The following is a 19,543-nucleotide window of genomic DNA, read 5'->3' as shown; positions in this document are numbered from 1 at the left end:
TTTGATTCTTTTATCTGTAATGTGAAATATTTGATTTTTTGTGTAAAAAAAAATTCATTAAATGAGGATGGGAGTATTTCAGTTTGACTAAAATGTGCAATTTTTATAACAAATAATAGATGTCAGAATTATTTAACTTTAATCTCAATAACTGATTACTGTTACGGACAATTTTAAGACTGGTTATTTTCCAGGCATGATATAGAAATTTTCCAAGCTTTTATATAGAAAATGCAGCGTTCTCTGAGTATTCCCTGATTTTTAGAGTAAAAAAAAATTCCCTAACAATTCCAAGTTTACCCTGAGTTAGGGGAACCCTGAAAATTATGAAGAAAAAAAAACAGTTTAATCGAGATCCCCACAAAAAAAAAGAATTAATAAATTAAATATTTAAATAAGTTGTTCTTTAAATATTTTGAAATAAAGGCAAAGATCATTTCATCTTCAGACAAAAGAGAAGAGCAAGAAATAATAATTTTTATGCGATTAGTTTTTCTTTAAGTCTTTCTTTAGGAAATAAAGATTAAATTTAATTTTAATAACCATAAGACTAATTCAAAAATTTTTAGAAAGGAAAAAAAATATTATGCATCTCTTCAGACGTATGAATATGAGACTTCAAAAACTCCAAATTATACAGCTAAGAGATTTTGCTTAACTAAATTACATGGCACAGAAAAAATAAAAATTCAACTGAAACAAGTGATTCCAAGATTAGGGACTGGAGTAAATTAAATAAATCAAATGTCAAATAAATTTCTGTTCCAGAAAAAAATTTAACGTCCCAACAAAACCTTTGACATGAAACAAATTGATTTAGAAACAAGAATTTGACAAGAGAGTTTCATCCAAATGGTTTCTTTAATGAACATACAGCATTTCATTTTATTTTATTTTATAACCGTTGTTGAACAGCCAACCCAATTTTTGGACTTACGACTACTAATGTTCAACTCCATAGCCTTGTAATTTTGAACCCGATCCAGAAGACAAGAGAACTCCTGGATCAAGTATTGGAAGGAATTTACCTTCTGGGAGAACTTTTTGATGAAACTAACCCGCATTTGCATTACATGAAGAGGAAGACCACTAGAACCCCCAGGGACAGGCTGACGGCAATGGGACTGTAACCCATGATCCGTCTACCACTAAGGATATATCACGTCAGCACTGTGGTTGGTGCAAGCGAGATTCGGAGTTGTATCAACCAGCCATTGCTGGGATTTGCGCTCGGTTCACCTCATTGGAAGGCGAATGCTCTAACCCCTGAGTCATTGCGGCTCAACATACAACATTTTATTTTATTTTATAACCGTCGTTGAACAGCCGTTTTAATTTTGGGTTTACAACTACTAATGTTGAACTCCCTAGCCTTGCAATTTTGAACCAATCCAGAAAACAAGGAAACTTCTGGATCAGTACCCCCATAGGAATGATTTGTTATGGGAACATAAAGAACTTTGTGAGAGGACAGATTTAACGTGCATCAGTCAATATTTACTACACGGAAAGTCTTTGGCCGGCAGGGACCGAACCCAGAACCTCTTGAACATGGATCCAGTGCCCTACGGACTTAGGCAAAAATTCCTCAATCATAGAGCCTTTGGGTATTGAAAACTTTGCTCTACTTTATAATTGAGGAAAGTTTGGAAAAGCTGATGGACACTCCATTAAAATTTAAGCTAATGTAAATATAAAAACAGAGTGTTTGGTTTTAAAAAGAGAATTATTTTGGGGGTGTTGTTCCCATTCTTCAAATTTGTGAACTAAAAGATACATAAAAAATAGAACACTATTTCTCAAAGCTTTTAAATAAATTATTATTAGTTTTTTAAAAAAAGTGATACATACGTTCCATAGAGCGCTGACGTAATCAGCTTCACTTAACCAATGTGCACATTCAAAGTTAGCTTCAATGTCATCAACAAAGGGAATGTAATTCTCTTGCAAAAACAAAGTAAAAGCTTCAGCAGAAATAGATGTTTTATCAAACACTTCCTAAAATAATACAACACAAGATTAGTAAACATCAGCAAATGAATTAAAGTGATAATTATTAAATACAGCCAGCATTGCATACCTGCCAACATTGGAGAAATAAAATAGTGGAAATTTTACTAGCGAAATTTTTTAGGCTACGAGTAATGTTTTGAAACATTATGCATAATCATGTAAGTCAAAAAGAAAAATTCAAAATTAGAAATAAAAAAAAAGCACTTACATTTAGCGAAGTAAAAAATATATATATAAATCTTAATCTAAAGAAGTTTTTTTTAAAACCATTATTTATAATTACTTAAACTATTCTATAACCGTTGTTAAACAGCCAACCTAATCCTGGGTATATGGCTACTAATATTCGACTCTGTAGCCTTGTAATTTTGAACCCAACCCAGAAGACAAGGAAATTCCTGGATCAAGTATTCAGAGAAACTTGTTTTTGTGGAGGACTTTTTGATGGAACTAACTCGCATTTGTGCTAGATGGAGAGGAAAACCACTAACTATCAACAGCTATTAACACTAAACATTATGCAATACTGGCAATAGAACTATCCGTTGAGGAAAAAGAGAAGTATTTTTGCCTTAAGCGGCTATTTTATCAACAATTTTTTTTAAAAATTTCATCAGCAAATACAGAAAAAATTGAGAATAACAGAAGATCAGGAGATAGTTGTAAAATACAGGAGTGTTCGTTAAAAAACTGGAGACTAAGCAGATATGGAATTGCAACCAATACATCTATTCCATAGACAAAATTTTATTTTATTGTCAGTTAGAAAGTCTGAATGTTCATTCCAATAAAACATGAAATTTTTGTTTAATTTTTTTATAAGAAAATCACATCCAAAATAAGTGTTAAACATTTTTGCTCTTTCAAACACTTTGTTTTAAATTAACAGAAATATGAAAGCTCTCAGTAGTAGTAAAGATCATAATATTTCTGAAAACACCAAAAATATCCGATGTTTTCATATACATGCAAAATTTTAGTATATTTTCCGTATAAAAATTAAACAAAATATTGACAAAGAGAAGAAAAAGTTCTCAAACATTAAATGTTTTTACTGTCACCGATATATAAGAATCTAGCTGAAGTATCAGGTCATTTTTATTTTACTAACATTTTAAAACCACACTAATTCACTCATTTCTTTTTGTTAAAATATTTGAACATAAAAGTAACTTTTCTGCGTTGTTAGTGCCTAATCACTTGCACAGCTTGGATTGAAAAAAATCTAAAGTTAGAAAATATTTTTTCTAACCTAGCTGTTGAAGAAATTAGACATGAGGCTGGCCAGATGCTTATAAAAAAATCACATCAAAACAGAAAAGTCTTCTGCTAGCAATGCATTAATAACATTAGTAAATTTCTTTAAAAAGGATTCAATAAATTCATGACTCATATTTTTCTTGTTTTAACTCTCTCTTTTTGTTAAGTGAAGGAATTAATAGTTTTTTTTTTTGAAGATAAAACTTGGGGTATTTGTATTCTTCTTGATTTTAGTATTGCTTAGATATAAGAGCTATCTGGATATATGTTATTTAGCAGAAATGTATTTTAGTAATCAACATAACAACATAGGCTTAGAAGAGAAATTAAAAATTTAGAACAAAGTAGATAGAATAGCAGAAGAAGAATATTTTTGTCAAAATAAGTTCTGCATTTATGAATAAATACTTGCCGTAATTTTAGGTACTTATGATGCAGCAACTTCGTGTTTAGAAGTGTAATTTCATTTAGACCACACGGTACGAGTCCCAATATCAAGTGTCGACTATATAGTTAAGTACCTATATATTCGACTCTAAGCAGAAGCCTAGAATCGAAGGGGCAAAAATTCGTAAGTCAAATGCTCAGGATGAATACTTGTTGGGTGGGAAAAAGTATCTAATTTGACTAGAATACATTGTTTTAACAAAAACTTCACATAACAAATGCATTGTATGGCACAAAAGATGACATTGTATAAGAAACATTTGAAATCAAATGTAATAGTGGGAGAGGACAAAATCATTTTCAGAACATAATACTGACAGTTTGAGAAATTATAGGTCCATATAAGTTTGTAATCCTGGTAAAGCACTTCTTATTAGTCCTCCTTTTAATTTTTTTTTAAAAATTCCATGCTGTTGACCATTAAGGCACTGAAGGTGTTATTGTTCTTGCTTTCTAGTCCATGCCCAAGAATTTTGACTTCTGCCACACCCATATGCCGCGTTGCCAAATTAGGGGTTTTCCCCCCGAAATTTAGGGGGATGTTTTATCTTCAGTGGGTATTTTAGGGGAACTTGTTTTTAGAGGTTTGTTTTATGGTTATTTGTGAATTTTACTAGTTTCAATTTGGTTACATTCTAATATCAAATTTTATAACTGAATGTGTGAGATGGTAATATGAAAATCAATGTTAAACCAAAACAAAAAGATTAAGATTTAATTTTAGAACTTAACCCCTTTGTTGAATGTTTGTAGTAACTTATTACTTAGCTCGATCAACCTGAACGTTTGGTGAATTTGAAAACAAATTATTTAAAAATTTTAATGTGCATGGTTTAAAAATAATAACAAAGGATAAATAAAAAAAGAAGTACATACAAAAATACAAGAAAGATTGGGAACACAAAAATCAGTTTAATGGTAAATTAATAGTAGAATTGTTCATCCTTTTTTTCAATTATCAGCACATTATTAATTTCTTGATAATAAAATATTAAAAAGTATTAAAGCAACGTTTTCTATACATTATTTAACTTTTATACTATTTTATAATACTTATAAATGTTTAAAATTTTGGGTTCTTTTTTTAATTTTTAGGGCATTTTATAACGCCATCTGGGGTGATTGGTTACCGGTACCTGACAACACTGCCCATATGTCACACCTATTTATAAGGCAGACCCATTCATACAATCTTTCTTTCACCCACAGATCGTAATTTTGACCTGAAGCAGAGAATGATCAATCTCCTATCAAGTACCCCCAGAGGTATAATTTGTTATGAGGACATGGAGCACTTTGTGACCCGACAGATTTAATGTGTACCAGTCACTATTTACTACATAGAGAATCCATGGCTGGATTCGAATTCCTGTTCTCACAATCGTGAGTCTAGCACCCAACCAACCAGGCTATCCCTGCCTTTTAATGTCATAAATGTATGATATCAATAAAACTCTTTAGACTATTTTTAGTATTACTATATTCAGGGATGAGATTAGCCAAAAAGCAAAAAAGCTGAATTTCCACGATAGTAAATTTTACGCAAGCGCAACCCTTTAATAATAACAGTTTAAGGAAATAAATAATGTGTTGACATACAATTGTGTACTAATCTATCATTATATAAATGATTACATTGATACTTAACATTTTTTACTGAAAATAAAAATTACCACCTGAAAAAATAAATCTGGAAATTATATTTTTCCTCAGTTCACATAAGAGACAATTATTACTTGAAAAACTACCTGGTTTAGCAAATTAAAACTACTGAGAATATACATTAATATTTCATTTCTTTTAATAAATACTGTAATGTGATTTATAGCAAATATATCAGTAATAATCAGTAATCTTTTTCCCCAAAAACAAATTAAATTAAATCTCTTTTTAAGTTATTGCTTTTGTTCGCTATATCTTTTATGTTTTCTACATTTAGTCGTTAGTCCATCTTCAAACATCTTGTGACAAATCCTATTTTTTCTTCTTTGCAGAATGTAAGTTTTGAATATATTCCCTTCCAGTTTCTCTGATGTTGTAACACTTACATATACTAATAATCGTCCTTAGAAAAACAGTCACCTTTATAGTAACTAATTTTAAAAAAATGTACTTCTTACAAGAATCGCGATAGTTGATCTTAAAATTGCGTGAATATGAATAACAATTATGGGTTTTGAAATCACATGAATATGAAACTAGATATACGATTTTGAAAATGAGAAAATACAAACTGGGATATAGAATTTTTAAAACGCGTAAATACAAATCACGATTCATAATTTTTAGATTGCGTAAATACGAATCATGATGCGTAATTTTTAGATTGCATAAATAAGAATTATGATGCATAATTTTTAGAATGCGTGAATGAGAATCCCAATGCCTTATTTTAAAATCACGTATAAATACGAAAATCAATGTTTGATATTATAAACCGCATGAGCAAATCAAGACATTGAATTTTAAACTTGCGAGAATCGCTACATAGGTTTTTAAAAAGGTGTAAATACGAATCACAATATCGTATTCAAATATTAATTCAATTTTCAAATATTAATTCATTAAATAAATTTAATAATTTTAGTTTTATATGATTGTAAATTGTAATTATTTAATCAAAAATAACATATTTTAAAGATAGTGATAATTTCTAACTTATAGCTGTATATGAACAAAAAAATAGTCATCAGCATAATGATAAAAGTTTGGGTTGTCATCAGCATAATATTAGTAAGTTTGGGTTGTCATCAGCATAATATTAATAAGTTTGGGTTGTCGTCAGCATAATATTAATAAGTTTGGGTTGTCATCAGCATAATATTAATAAGTCTGGGTTGTCATCAGCATAAAATTAATAAGTTTGGGTTGTCATCAGCATAAAATTAATTTCGGGTTGTCATCAGCATAATACTAAAAGTTTGGGTTGTCATCATCATAAAATTAAGTTTGGGTTGTCATCAGCATAAAATTAATAAGTTTGGGTTGTCATCAGCATAAAATTATTTTTGGGTTGTCATCAGCATAATACTAAAAGTTTGGGTTGTCATCAGCATAAAATTATGTTTGGGCTGTCATCAGCATAAAAATTATTTTTGGGTTGTCATCAGCATAATATTAATAAGTTTGGGTTGTCATCAGCATAAAATAATAAGTTTGGGTTGTCATCAGCATAATATTAATAAGTCTGGGTTGTCATCAGCATAAAATTTTTTTTGGGTTGTCATCAGCATAATATTAAAAGTTTGGGTTGTCATCAGCATAATATTAATAAGTTTGGGTTGTCATCAGCATAAAATTAAGTTTGGGTTGTCATCAGCATAATATTAATAAGTTTGGGCTGTCATCAGCATAAAATTAATAAGTTTGGGTTGTCATCAGCATAAAATTATTTTTGGGTTGTCATCAGCATAATATTAATAAGTCTGGGTTGTCATCAGCATAAAATTAAGTTTGGGCTGTCATCAGCATAAAAAAGTTTTTTTGGGTTGTCATCAGCATAAAATTAATAAGTTTGGGTTGTCATCAGCATAATATTAAAAGTTTGGGTTGTCTTCAGCATAATATTAATAAGTTTGGGTTGTCATCAGCATAAAATTATTTTTGGGTTGTCATCAGGAATGTCTAATGGAATTGTTTTTTTTAAATTTTATTATGTAAAATTTAAGCATTAAGAAGAAGTTAATAAAGAGGTGCTGTTATTTAAAGAGGTGTCTTAATAACTGTTTTACAATTATTATTGTGTACAATAATTATATTGTGTACAATATATTTATTGCTAAGAATGTTTTTATGCTATTTTTTACTCAATTTTCGAATAAATTTTTTTAAATTAAAAATAACGATTTTACTTTTTTTTTAAATTTAAAATATTAGCAAATTTTAATAATAATTATTTATTCTGTTTAATTTAAATACCTATGAAAGAAAAAGGATAAATTATAAAAATAGAGAAGTTAAGATAAAGAAGTATGAAAATTGTGTTAAAACTCTCTATATTTGCATCAAATTTTATTTATTTTACTAGGAGGCTCCGCCCCCTGCTCGCTAACGCTCGCCAACCCCCGAGAATTGCTACGCAATCCTATGTGGTTCACGCTGTGAACCATGGCTCTCTGCGCTCGCTTGCCAATGAACACAATGTTCTAGCACAAAGACATAGTATATTATCATCAAAGACATAGTATTTCATCATCAAAGACATAGTATTGTACTTATGTAGAAGAATTCTATCAATGTTCTTATTTGCTTTTAAAAAAGTATATTAGCTATTTAGATTGTACATGGTGAAAAAATCAAAACATTAGCTAAATAAGAAACATATTAGCAAAATAAATTATCTGAGATAATAACCCTCAAAAAGTCTTTCATTTTCAAGAACACAAAAATTTGTTTTATCACCAAATGAAATATTTTTTGGTGATCAGCATTATTGAAATCAATTTCTATATTAATTAACATTTGTGATAAAGTACATAGCATTTTAGAACAAAATAAGGATGTTTTACATACAATAAATTAAAATGCATGGCTGTTAGCATCACCCGAGAAATACCACGTGGAGGTCGCCATGCTGCATTTCTAATCGGGGTGTTTTGATTTTGTCAGTTCCCCTTGCCTGCTGCCAATAGAACTTTCAATTAAATTTTTTTCCAAAAAACATTTTTTTCTGCAAAGCTCTAAGAAATTAACACTAAGCATTTAGAATTTCTTTGAAAACACAATTATAGATTTGGCATCTTGGAGCAATTACTGAAAGGCTGTCAAATGACTTAACTCTTGACAGGCCAACATAAAGTTGTCCATGACTAAAAACTTGACTACATCTTTAACAGTTATTATTGCACTTGATCTCTGCAATCTACGCCTTCCATACATTCCTCAATACTTTCTTTCTATACAAAAATTGCTATTTTAGTTTGAAAAATTACATGACAATCAGCAACTGTTTAGATAATTGTTTCGTATTTGATAAGAATTTTGCATTTTATAGCATAAATAACAGCAATTATAAATAAAATTTTGATGATGAGTTAATTAACTCTTTTTCCCCCCAAATTTTTTTTTAATTAAATCCCTTTTTAAGTGATTGCTTTTGTTTGCTGTATCTTTTATGTTTGTTATATTTAGTCGTTAGTCCATCTTCAAACATCTTGTGACAAATCCTTTTTTTTTCTTCTTTGCAAGCACAGAATGTAAGTTTTGAATATATTCCCTTCCAGTTTCTCTGATGTTGTAACACTTACATATACGAATAATCGTCGTTAGAAAAACAGTCACCTTTATAGTAACTAATTTAAAAAAATTTACTTCTTACAAGAATCGCGATAGTTGATCTTAAAATTGCGTGAATATAAATAACAATTATGGATTTTGAAATCACATGAATATGAAACTAGATATACGATTTTGAAAATGAGAAAATACAAACTGGGATATAGAATTTTTAAAACGCGTAAATACAAATCACGATTCATAATTTTTAGATTGCGTAAATACGAATCATGATGCGTAATTTTTAGATTGCATAAATAAGAATTATGATGCATAGCTTTTAGAATGCGTGAATGCGAATCTCAATGCCTTATTTTAAAATCATGTATAAATACGAAAATCAATGTTTGATATTATAAACCGCATGAGCAAATCAACACATTGAATTTTAAACTTGCGTCAATACGAATCGCTACATAGGTTTTTAAAAAGACGTAAATACGAATCACAATATCGGATTTTTAAATCTCGTAAATAAATCGCAACACGCAAATATGAAAAGATATGTTTGATATTAAAATCGTGTGAATAAGAATCGAGATATTAGCAGATTCCAGGCTTGGGACCTCTGAAAGGCTTGTCAGAAGCAGCGTCGTTTGAACTACGAAAATCGGATCCATCTGGAGGGCGGTTAAAAAATTCGGAAAATCTTATCTGCTGCGTGTAAAGGGGAGAAAATAGGTAAAATAAGTAAAAATGAGAAAGGATTGGTAGCTATGTAGTTTGAATTTTCTGTTCCTTTTTGAAAATCGGTGAATTTTCTGAAAAAGCAGAATACTAATTTAAAAAAATGAAATTTTTAGAAAATCTGAATTTTTGATAAAAAAGCTGAAATTTTAGAGATAAAAGTGAAAAAAGCGGAAATCCGCTAAAAAACGGAAAAATCTCATCCCTGTATATTACTCATGGGCCAGGATAGCCTGGTCGGTAGGGAGCTGGCCCCATGTCCGAGAGTTCCAAGACTCCCCGTGCATTAAACGGTGACTGATGCACGTTAAATCTGTAGAGTTGCAAAGTTCTTACAGGATTGGAGATCGATCGTTCTCTGATTTAGGTAAAAAATTACGATCTGTGGATGAATGAATGGGTCCGCCCTATAAAAAACAGGCTGTGGCGTGTGTATGGCTGAAGACAAATTCTTGGCCACTGGATGGCGCCACTGAAGGAACAAGAATCGCACACTCTGCCTTAAATTTGCTTGGTTTCACCAAGCAGGCTTGCCCGTATGGCAAGTCGCATTAGAAACAACAACAACAAAAAACCTATTTTTTATGTGAAACAAAAGAAGAATTTGGAGTGAGGCTGAGAATTTGGAGTGTGGCTTTCACTTGAAAGCAGTTTATATTTGAATAATGACAGTATTTATTTCTAAATTTTTTACTTCAGGATTAGAAATGAGAGGATCTCTTTCAAACATTTTCAGATGAGTAGGAAGTACATCTTGATTTGATTTCTTTGATGAATCACCTAAATAAAATAAATATCAACATTTAAGTTATTTAGCAAGTACCACAATCAATATTGAATTCCATAGGAAATAAACTTACGCTTGGAGTAAAGAATTTTTCCCAATGCATGAAACAGAAACAGAGAGGAATCCCTTTTACTACCATCTTCAGAGGAAGATACACTCCCTTGCACAGATAAGGGCTTCTTAAAGTCTTAAAAAAATATTGATAATTTTAAAATTGAAAAAGAAAATAAATAAACATCAACAAAAGGAAATGCTAACCCTTACAAGATGCCTACAGTGCAAAGAGTTGCAGTTAAAGTCCTCAAATTTAATGTGAAAATAAATATGAAACTTCTGAAACGTTTTTTTATTTTATTTCCAATACCCACCCATGTTAACATTTTGTTAATTTAGACATTTACAGTGCAGATTTGTTGGCCGCTCTTTCAGGGGTACCATATTAGATGGGCCAAAGTTTGCTCTCACAGTAAGGACAGATACTACAGAGGATTAAAGAACATCCATGCTTTGCATGGGACTCTAACCCAAAACTTTCCTGGTGCAAGGTCAGTTCCCTGACCCCTACACAGTCCGGTCACACCTCTTGAAAGTAAGAGAAAGAAACAATTTAAATTTTAATTAATCTTTCCTTACACAATATGTTATTATTGTTTTATGATTTTTGCTGTATTTTTATAAATTAAGACATTCAATAAACTGAATATATCACTCAGAAACAAAGTGAAGTGTTAAACTAAGCATCCTACAAGTTCTGTTTTTTTTCCTTCATCATGTAGTTCACACAATTTTCAAAATGTTTTAAATTACGACAACCAAGAATCTATAGCAGCCATGAAATTCATATAAAAATAATATTTGCAATCTTATTTGAAATAGAAATGACAACAAAAAAAAATATTAAGTGGCTTTTAAAGTGTCAGAAAAAAATATAACTTTAGTTTCAAAAACTTAATGAATAAAGAAAAACAAATTCTTTTTCTACTTTTTCTGTTAACATTTAATTTCTTTAGTTGAAAGTAAACTTTAATGTCATTCAGTCATTTTCCTATTTCTGTGAACTTTGATTGCATTTTCTTTTCTTTTTTCTGGATATTTTTTAAAAAAAATTATTGAATAAATTTTTGTAATTTTACTCTTTCACTTTTAAATGGGAATATTTTTTCTCTTTCAGGAATCTTTTACTTAGATTTAATATTTTTAAATGTTTGTTCATAGAGTTCTGTTGTTTTAAAAAATAAGTAATTTAGGTTTCTTTTCTTTCTAATCAAATATTTTTTATGCTTGAAATATATATGTTTAATTATGACTGACGATTTTTCACATATTTCTTCTTTTTCTCCTTTAACATTAAAAAAATTTAATGCTTAAGATAACATATCTCTAAAAGCTTCTGAATTTTTTTAAATCACTATGTAATAAGTGTATTGTAACATTTTGCATAGGTATGAAGTTTAAAAAGTTATCCCTTACTCCTTCTAAACAAACAATATTCAATTGAAAAAAAAATTAGAAAGCAAAAATAAGCAAAAGGAAATTTTAAACATATGTATGTTAACAAATGCTAACCGAAAAAATTTGCTAAGATACATATCTTTAAAATTTCGTTTTGCTTACTTTTGCTTTCTAACTTTTTGTTTCAAATGCTTACATAAGACAGATTTGGATTTAAACTGCTTTTAGAGCCATACCATTTTGACTTATTAATTTAACCAAAAATTTTTTATCTTAAAATTTCCTTAAACCAATTTCATACTCTGATTGCAAACAATATTCATAATACTCAATACTCCCCAATAATTTTTTTTTTTTTTCACTCTAAACGTTTTTATGCTAACTGTTTTTACTACTAACTAAACTAAAGTTTTTCTTATTTTTGGTTTCTAACTTTTTATTTCAATTGTTTACATAAGACAATTTTGGTTTTAGCTGCTTCTAGCACTTTTCCATTTTGACTTATTATTTTAAAGTTTTAACCTAAAATTTTTATCTTAAAATTTGTTTAAATCAATTTCATACTTTGATTGCAAACAATATTCATAACGCTCAATACTCTGTAGCAATTTATTCATGCACTTAAAAAGTTTTTGTGCTAACTGAAAAAAATCTTATAAATATATAAACATTTAAGGGAATAAACTTTAAAGTTTCTATATTTTTATATGATAGACTTTAACAATGTTTCTAAGTTATTTTTAAAAATGAAATAAAAATAAAAGTCAAATCAAAGGTAACACTATCAAAACCACAGTGCTTTTGTGACACACAAATTATAAAATCACATAAAAATCATTATTAATAAATGCATTAATGAAAGTCTATTATATAATGGAAGTTCATTATATGATAAACTTTAACAATGTTTCTAAGCTATTTTTAAAAATGCAATATAAATAAAAGTCAATTCCAAGATAAACCTATCATAACCATAGTGCTTTTGTCACACACAAAATAAAAAACTACATAAAAATTAGAATCATTATTATATGCATTAAAGACAGTCTATAACATCTAACATATAATGGAAGTTCATTATATGATAAACTTCAACAATGTTTCTAGGTTATTTCTAAAAATGCAATAAAAATAATCCTATCAAAACCGTAGTGCTATTGTCACACAAAAAATAAAGAATCATGTAAAAATTAGAATCATAATTATTGCACGCATTAAGGAAAGTTTATAAAGTCTAACATATAATGGAAGTTCATTATATGATAAACTTTAAAGTTAGTTCATTATATGATAAACTTCTAAGTTATTTCTAAAAATGCAATAAACATAAAGTCAATCCTTAGATAATTTTATCAAACGCATAGTGTTTTTGCAACACGAAAAATGAAGAATCATATGTTTATAAAAATTAGAATCATTATGTAGATAACGTACAAGACATGCACATGAACTGCATAGAATTTATGGCATTCCGTATATCTCCCAAAGAATCGGCAACAATATTTTCAATTTCAGACTTGCTTAGTTTTTTGTAGCAGGAATGCACCTAAAATTTAAAAGAAATGAACCTTATTAATTTGTCTCCTTCAATGAGATCTGAAGTTCAATGCAGGAGACACCTTACCTTTGGTGAGTTATTAATTTTTGTGAGCACTTTCATCATCATGGTTGGGGCAATTGCATTAAAACTAAAAAAAAAGTAAAAAGTATTCAACAAAAAAATTATTAATAACATGTAAAACACAAAGCTTTAAAGCAAAATTCGTTGAATTCATAGTTTTCAATAACACAAAATAAATTAGATACTTATACAAAATAAGCATCAATAAAATAAACAGCAAAACTGTTTACTGAAACTTTTTCTTTTGCATTTATAAATGCGTTAATTTTAAGAAAAAAGCCAACTTTTATTTAATAGGGAAGCAATCATTTGATGTTAATTGGCAATATCTTCTAATTTTTAAATGTATATTTTTGTAATTATGAGAGTGCTTAGGGTTTGAAAATGGTTTACTTTTGTCAAATCAGATAACGGAGGCTCACAATCGTCATCGGTTAACTGTATTTTTAGTTGAGAAATGCTCATTTTTAGGCACTCCATTCTTCTGAAAATCCTAAAATTTACCATATTTTATATAGTGGTCAACAAACATGTTCAAATACGTTATGTTACAAAACCAACAAAACAAATCCAAAATACTAGGTGATGAAAAAAATATATTACATAAAACCTGTAGTGTATCAGTAAAAAATCTGTTCCCTGATCTATCCTTGTTTAATACACATAAAAGTAGCATTACAATAAAACTATTTACCTAATATTTTTGATTTTCAAAGAAAACTGCAGATCCTTAGGGAAAAGAGAACCTTCAAGACTTTCTCCTTTAGCATTATCACTAATGATGAAAATGACTGGATGATAAGACTGAACAGCGTACCTCCTTTTGAGAACAAACACTTTGTTTTAAAATAATGAAAATATGTAAGCACTCAGTAGTAAAGATAATAATATTTTCGACAACAAACATATTTGATGTTTTCATATTTATGCAACATTTTGGTATGTTTTGAATGTAAAAACCAATGTAAATTAAATTTCCAATGTAAAAAGTTAACCTTACTTTTGATAAATATTTTCAGACACTATACACAAATGTGAACATAGAAAAACATTCATTTTATGTATGTTCATAATATATTTCAAATTCACTTTCACCTTTTACATTTAACAAACATTAGCATAGATTTGTGCATATATAGTGCTATAGTTTTATGAAACTTGTGGCTGAGAGGTAACAAAATGTTTGCAAAGGAGAAAAAAAATCTTATAAAGATCTTCCAGGGGTAATTGTGAGCCCAGCTCATAAATCCTGAAAATTTCTAGAGTAAAATCATTCAAAAAATAAATATCTTTATAAATTTAAATATTTACTTTATAAAATAAAATTATCTTTATTTATTGAAATTTTCAAAACATGATATTCTAAATGAATTATATGCAACATAATTTAAATGAATAATTATGTGTAAGTTTACTTTTATCTCTAATCACAATTATTATTCTACCAGAAAAAATATTTAAAAATGAAAGAAATGCCAAGTATAAATTCTAGTTCGAAGCATTTTTTAATAAAATATACAAGAATTTTTATATATAAATGTGATCGATGATTTCTTGAAACTTCTGAACTTTGGATTTGTGGAAACTTTCAAAACACGGTTAGCGAAAAATCCGGATTTTTTCCGGAGCTCAATCACCCCTGATCTTCCATATTTTTTATTTAGGAAATTTATATTTTGCGATGTTAATAAATAACAATCCCAACGTAGTTGCCAAATTTCTTTTAAATCAAATTTTCATTTAAATTGAATTTTTTTTTATTTAAATAAAAAAAATTTATATATGCTAGCCAAATTATTTGATAAAATACATTAACAATAAGTTATGAATTAAAAGTGCAATTTTAAAACATTAATATAGCTAAAACTATTAATATTTCTATTTCAAATGCTATTTAAAAAATAAAATAAAAACTTTTTATTACAAACTAAACATCTAAACTTTTAAGGACAGGGAAGCAATTTGACAGTTAGATACCTAATGAAGAGTAAAATAGTTAATTTTAGAACACATTAAAGAAAAATATTATTGAAAGTTTCTCTGGGCTATATTTTATCAATATAGTTATCAGTATTTAAACACTAATAGCGAGTAAATATGTTTTTAAAACACTTAAAGCATTCAAATAAACATAAAATTAAATGTGTATAATTGAACTATGTTAAATTCCTAGCTTATTGTTTTACATACAGTTAATGGAAAATTATAATTTAACAGTTTGACACTACTCTTATCCACTTTCAGTCTCTAATTTTATTTATTTATTAGTATATTTAGAAATATAATACTTTACCCTTTGGATAAAACCTTTTATATTTTTGGATGAAACCTTCATTATCAATGAGATCAGACTTTAAAAAGCATCGCACAGTAAAGAATATAATTACAAACATATTTTTGACTTAATGATTAATCATAAATGGTCTCAATTATTAAAAAAAAATCAATTTGTTTAAAACAGTGGTTTTCTTAAAAAAATATATAGTTGATTTAAAACATGACTTAAATCAAAAGATTTAATTCATTTCAACTTTGTATCCCAATAATAAAAGAGAATTTTGAGTTTAGTAGGGTTCCAATATTTGTTAGTTTTTATCATGTAACAAAAGCTGCAGCAGCAAAAATTTGCCAAAAATATTTGACAGTGAAAAAAAATGGACAAGGGAAACAAAGTTGTTCTAAGAATTAATTCAAATTTTAAATAAAAATATATTTTATTTTTATTTTTACATGAATTTTTCAATCTAAAGTAAAAACAAATGAATAAAAAACAAATATACCTTAGAATGCAATGAAGCAGTGTTGGATCTCTTATAAAAGCATTTGGAAACTCCTAATGGAGAAAAAAAACGTATTTGGTGCATTTTTGAAAGAGTATAAATAAATAAAATTAATAATACACAATACTTATTTGAAACATAATCTTAAACTATAAACATGATTTAATGAGGAACTCAATAGTTTTCAAGTAATTTTTATTAACGCATTCATAAAACCAACTAGAAAATTATGAAAAAATTACTGTTCATAAACATTTTTATATTTAAAAACGAGTAAATAAAAAAATTTTATGAATAATCGGAAAATATTTGCATGTCAAAATCCAAAGTCATAATATTCTGAGAAAATAATTGAACTCTCATAATTGTACTTAGATAAATATTTTTTTAATAAAAATTAATTACGACAAAGTATTTTTATTAGAAGAAAAGAATTAAACTTGATACTCTTTTGAGTAAGACCAATATAAAAAAGTTTACACAATAAACTGTTATATATAAAAGCTTGTCACAAGCAGCCATCGATAACATTTGTAAGAAAAATGTACTTGAAAATTAATTTTTTTCCATAAATTATTTTTATGTACCACGGATAAAAAGCAATTTTTGAATCATGGGAAACAATTTGAACATAGGAAACAATTTGAACGTAGGAAACATTTTGAAACAATTATAACAGATTCATAGGAGTGCAAAAAATGGTAAAAAAACAAACAGGAAATTAAAATTTTCATCTGCTTCAAACTGTTAATCAAAAAAATAAAAAAATTTAATAATTAGTTTGAAATTAATGTAATGGTCTCACTTATAATTATTTTTATTCGTTTTTCAATTTTTAATTTTTCCCCCAGTTTATTTGTTCAAATTTAAAATTACATTTCATTGCAAATACTGAACCTATGATAATAAACAAGACTTTAAAAACAAAATTGTTGCAATCCAATAATGAGAGAAAGGTTACAAGCAGATCAGTAAATGAAGAATGCAGTTGGAAAAAAAATTTGTTTTGTTATGTTTATTTTCTTAGTAATTTTATTTAAGACAGTTCAGGGATTAAATTGAAAACCCTATAAGCCACTTTTGGGTAGAAGTGAATTCTACAAATAGGTGAATTGGTTCTAAGTGAATACTACAAATTTATCTTTCTTACCTCGTCTTTTAAACTTTTAGAAACTTCCATACCATTCCAGTGGACTGTAATTATAATTTCTTTGTGCTGTATTTCTGAGTCCCCATGGACAACAAAACAACTTTGGGAAGAAGGAAGGACTCCTTCAATTTTTAAATTATTACAACAATCTCATTGATAAGTAAAGTTTGAAACAGTTTTAAGTCAAACTTGAAGGTGAAAAAAAAATTTGTTCTCATATCCACGAACAATTATCCGAGTTCTTTGTTTCAATGTATTACATTTTATAGAATTGTGTTCCAGAAAGAAAAAATGATTCAAAGTGTTAAAGAAAAAGAAAAGATTTATTTTAAAACATTTAACATTAAGTTACAATTCTTTATTATTAGATGAAAGGGGGGGGGGAATGTAATTTTTTCTAAATAATAATAATAGTCTGTATATTAGGATATATTTTAAATAAGCACTTAACTTATTGAAAAATTTAACTCATGTTTGTTTTTAACAATATTTTATCATTTTTCATACAACAGAAAATGAATTAAATTATCTTCATCATAATGTAAACTTAGTTTTTAAAATGTACACAAGATCACTATGAAGCATCTTTCAAGAAAAGTCAACAATCCATAGAAAAATGAATTTCCTTGTTAAAAAAAAAAGGCCTCAATGCAGGAATGAGATTTAAAAAAAAAAAAAAAATTTACAAATAACACAGAAATTTAATTTTTTTAAAAAAAAATATGATCTTAGTTCCCACTCCTAAAAATTTCCTTGTTTGATAATTAAATAATTGAATAAAGAAGTCTCACCTCAATAAGTATAATTCTTTTACCGTTTGAATATAAGAAATATTTCGAAGATTGTAAGAGAAATCGACTGAAGGACTGTGCTTGAGTTTCCCTGGTGGCTATCTGATCTCCAAAGCAGAACAAGCCTAGCAGACATTTTAAAAATATTTAACATTTATACAAATAGAAAATATCATTTAATTTTTGGAAGGTATAGAAGATGTTAGAGAAGTCATATACAGGCAAATATAAAAAAATTTTATGTAAAAATCCTAGTTTGAATAAATAAATAATGGACAATTACAACATCTCTTTTCTTTATTTTCAATCCTAGCTTACTGAAAATTCTCTCCTGAACAAAAAAAATCTAATAGTTTTTTTCCTTAAATGTTTATTTATTTAATTATTAAACATTTAAATTGCAATTCTCAATATTATTCTTTGAGTAAATAGGAATTTCTCCATGGAGAAATTATTTTTATTTTTAAATTTATAATTTTTAATTCCTTCTCCTGCTATATAGTATTTTCAAAATATGGTAACTGTTAATTTGTCTTCTAATTTCTGCAAATCTGCTTGTCAGAGCTTGCAAAGAAGAATTCTAAAATCGTAAAACTAATGCATTATACATTTCTAAGGAAAAACTATTTATTGAAACAGGTGAAGAAAAAAATCTCAGGTTAAGCATCCAGTAACCCCAAAAACAAATCAACACTTTCAAGAATCTATGTGCTTATACTTAAATTTTAATTTAATTTAGCAACATAATTTCAGCAAATAGCTTTAAACTAGACATTTTTGTTTCACTAATGCTAAAGAATTAAAAATAACTTATGCAAAATGAAAAGAAATTCTAATGCACATTTTTTAGTTATTTATTAAATGATTATAGAGACAGTAATGTTGATATCTTGTTTGAACATTTTTAATTCTGCAAAAAAAAAAAAAATTTATCTGTATTTATAAAATTTAATTCCTGTTTTTGTAATGTGGAACTAAATAAATACACATGTTTGATTTCAATACTCTTCTGGATTAATGCAATTAAAATAAAATTAATAAATTATACTATAATATAATAGTTTTGTATTTTTTTCTTTTTACTTATTTTATTCATTTATTTATTATTATTATCTTTATATTTTAAAAGAATGAATTAAAATTTTCACTGGGCTCACAAGTTTTATTAAAGGCTACTGCTATGCTGAAGATAATTTCCTGCATTAAATTCAAGCTAGAATAAATAAATAAAATCAATAACTTAAGCTTTTCTACATTTTTTAAATCTAAATCTATTCTATA

General features: G+C 27.6%; 1 protein-coding gene across 11 annotated transcripts in view; it reads right to left on the bottom strand.

Annotated features, from left to right (window-relative positions):
• Positions 1-19,543, bottom strand: part of LOC122271846 (cell cycle checkpoint protein RAD17) — a 34,265-nt gene that overhangs the window by 7,698 nt on the left and 7,024 nt on the right. For 7 of the 11 annotated variants that reach the window (XR_015432404.1, XR_015432405.1, XM_087158738.1 and 4 more), the window contains 8 exons: positions 18,263-18,387; positions 16,322-16,374; positions 14,236-14,361; positions 13,545-13,608; positions 13,355-13,466; positions 10,542-10,655; positions 10,376-10,461; positions 1,852-1,998 (listed from right to left, as the gene is read on the bottom strand). Coding sequence is in view for 9 of the 11 variants with exons in the window: in XM_087158738.1 (XP_087014864.1) it covers positions 1,852-1,998; positions 10,376-10,461; positions 10,542-10,655; positions 13,355-13,466; positions 13,545-13,608; positions 14,236-14,361; positions 16,322-16,374; positions 18,263-18,387 (827 nt within the window). In the remaining 2 variants the exon portion in view is untranslated. The remainder of the gene's footprint in view (positions 1-1,851; positions 1,999-10,375; positions 10,462-10,541; positions 10,656-13,354; positions 13,467-13,544; positions 13,609-14,235; positions 14,362-16,321; positions 16,375-18,262; positions 18,388-19,543) is intronic. The other 4 variants (XM_087158737.1, XM_087158740.1, XM_087158735.1 and 1 more) reach the window with 3 other exon arrangements.

This window comes from Parasteatoda tepidariorum, chromosome 3, assembly GCF_982258835.1.
Source record: "Parasteatoda tepidariorum strain Cologne lab strain chromosome 3, Ptep-v5.0, whole genome shotgun sequence".
Classification (NCBI taxonomy): Eukaryota; Metazoa; Arthropoda; class Arachnida; order Araneae; family Theridiidae; genus Parasteatoda; species Parasteatoda tepidariorum.
This window is presented reverse-complemented; position numbering and strand designations above follow the sequence as displayed.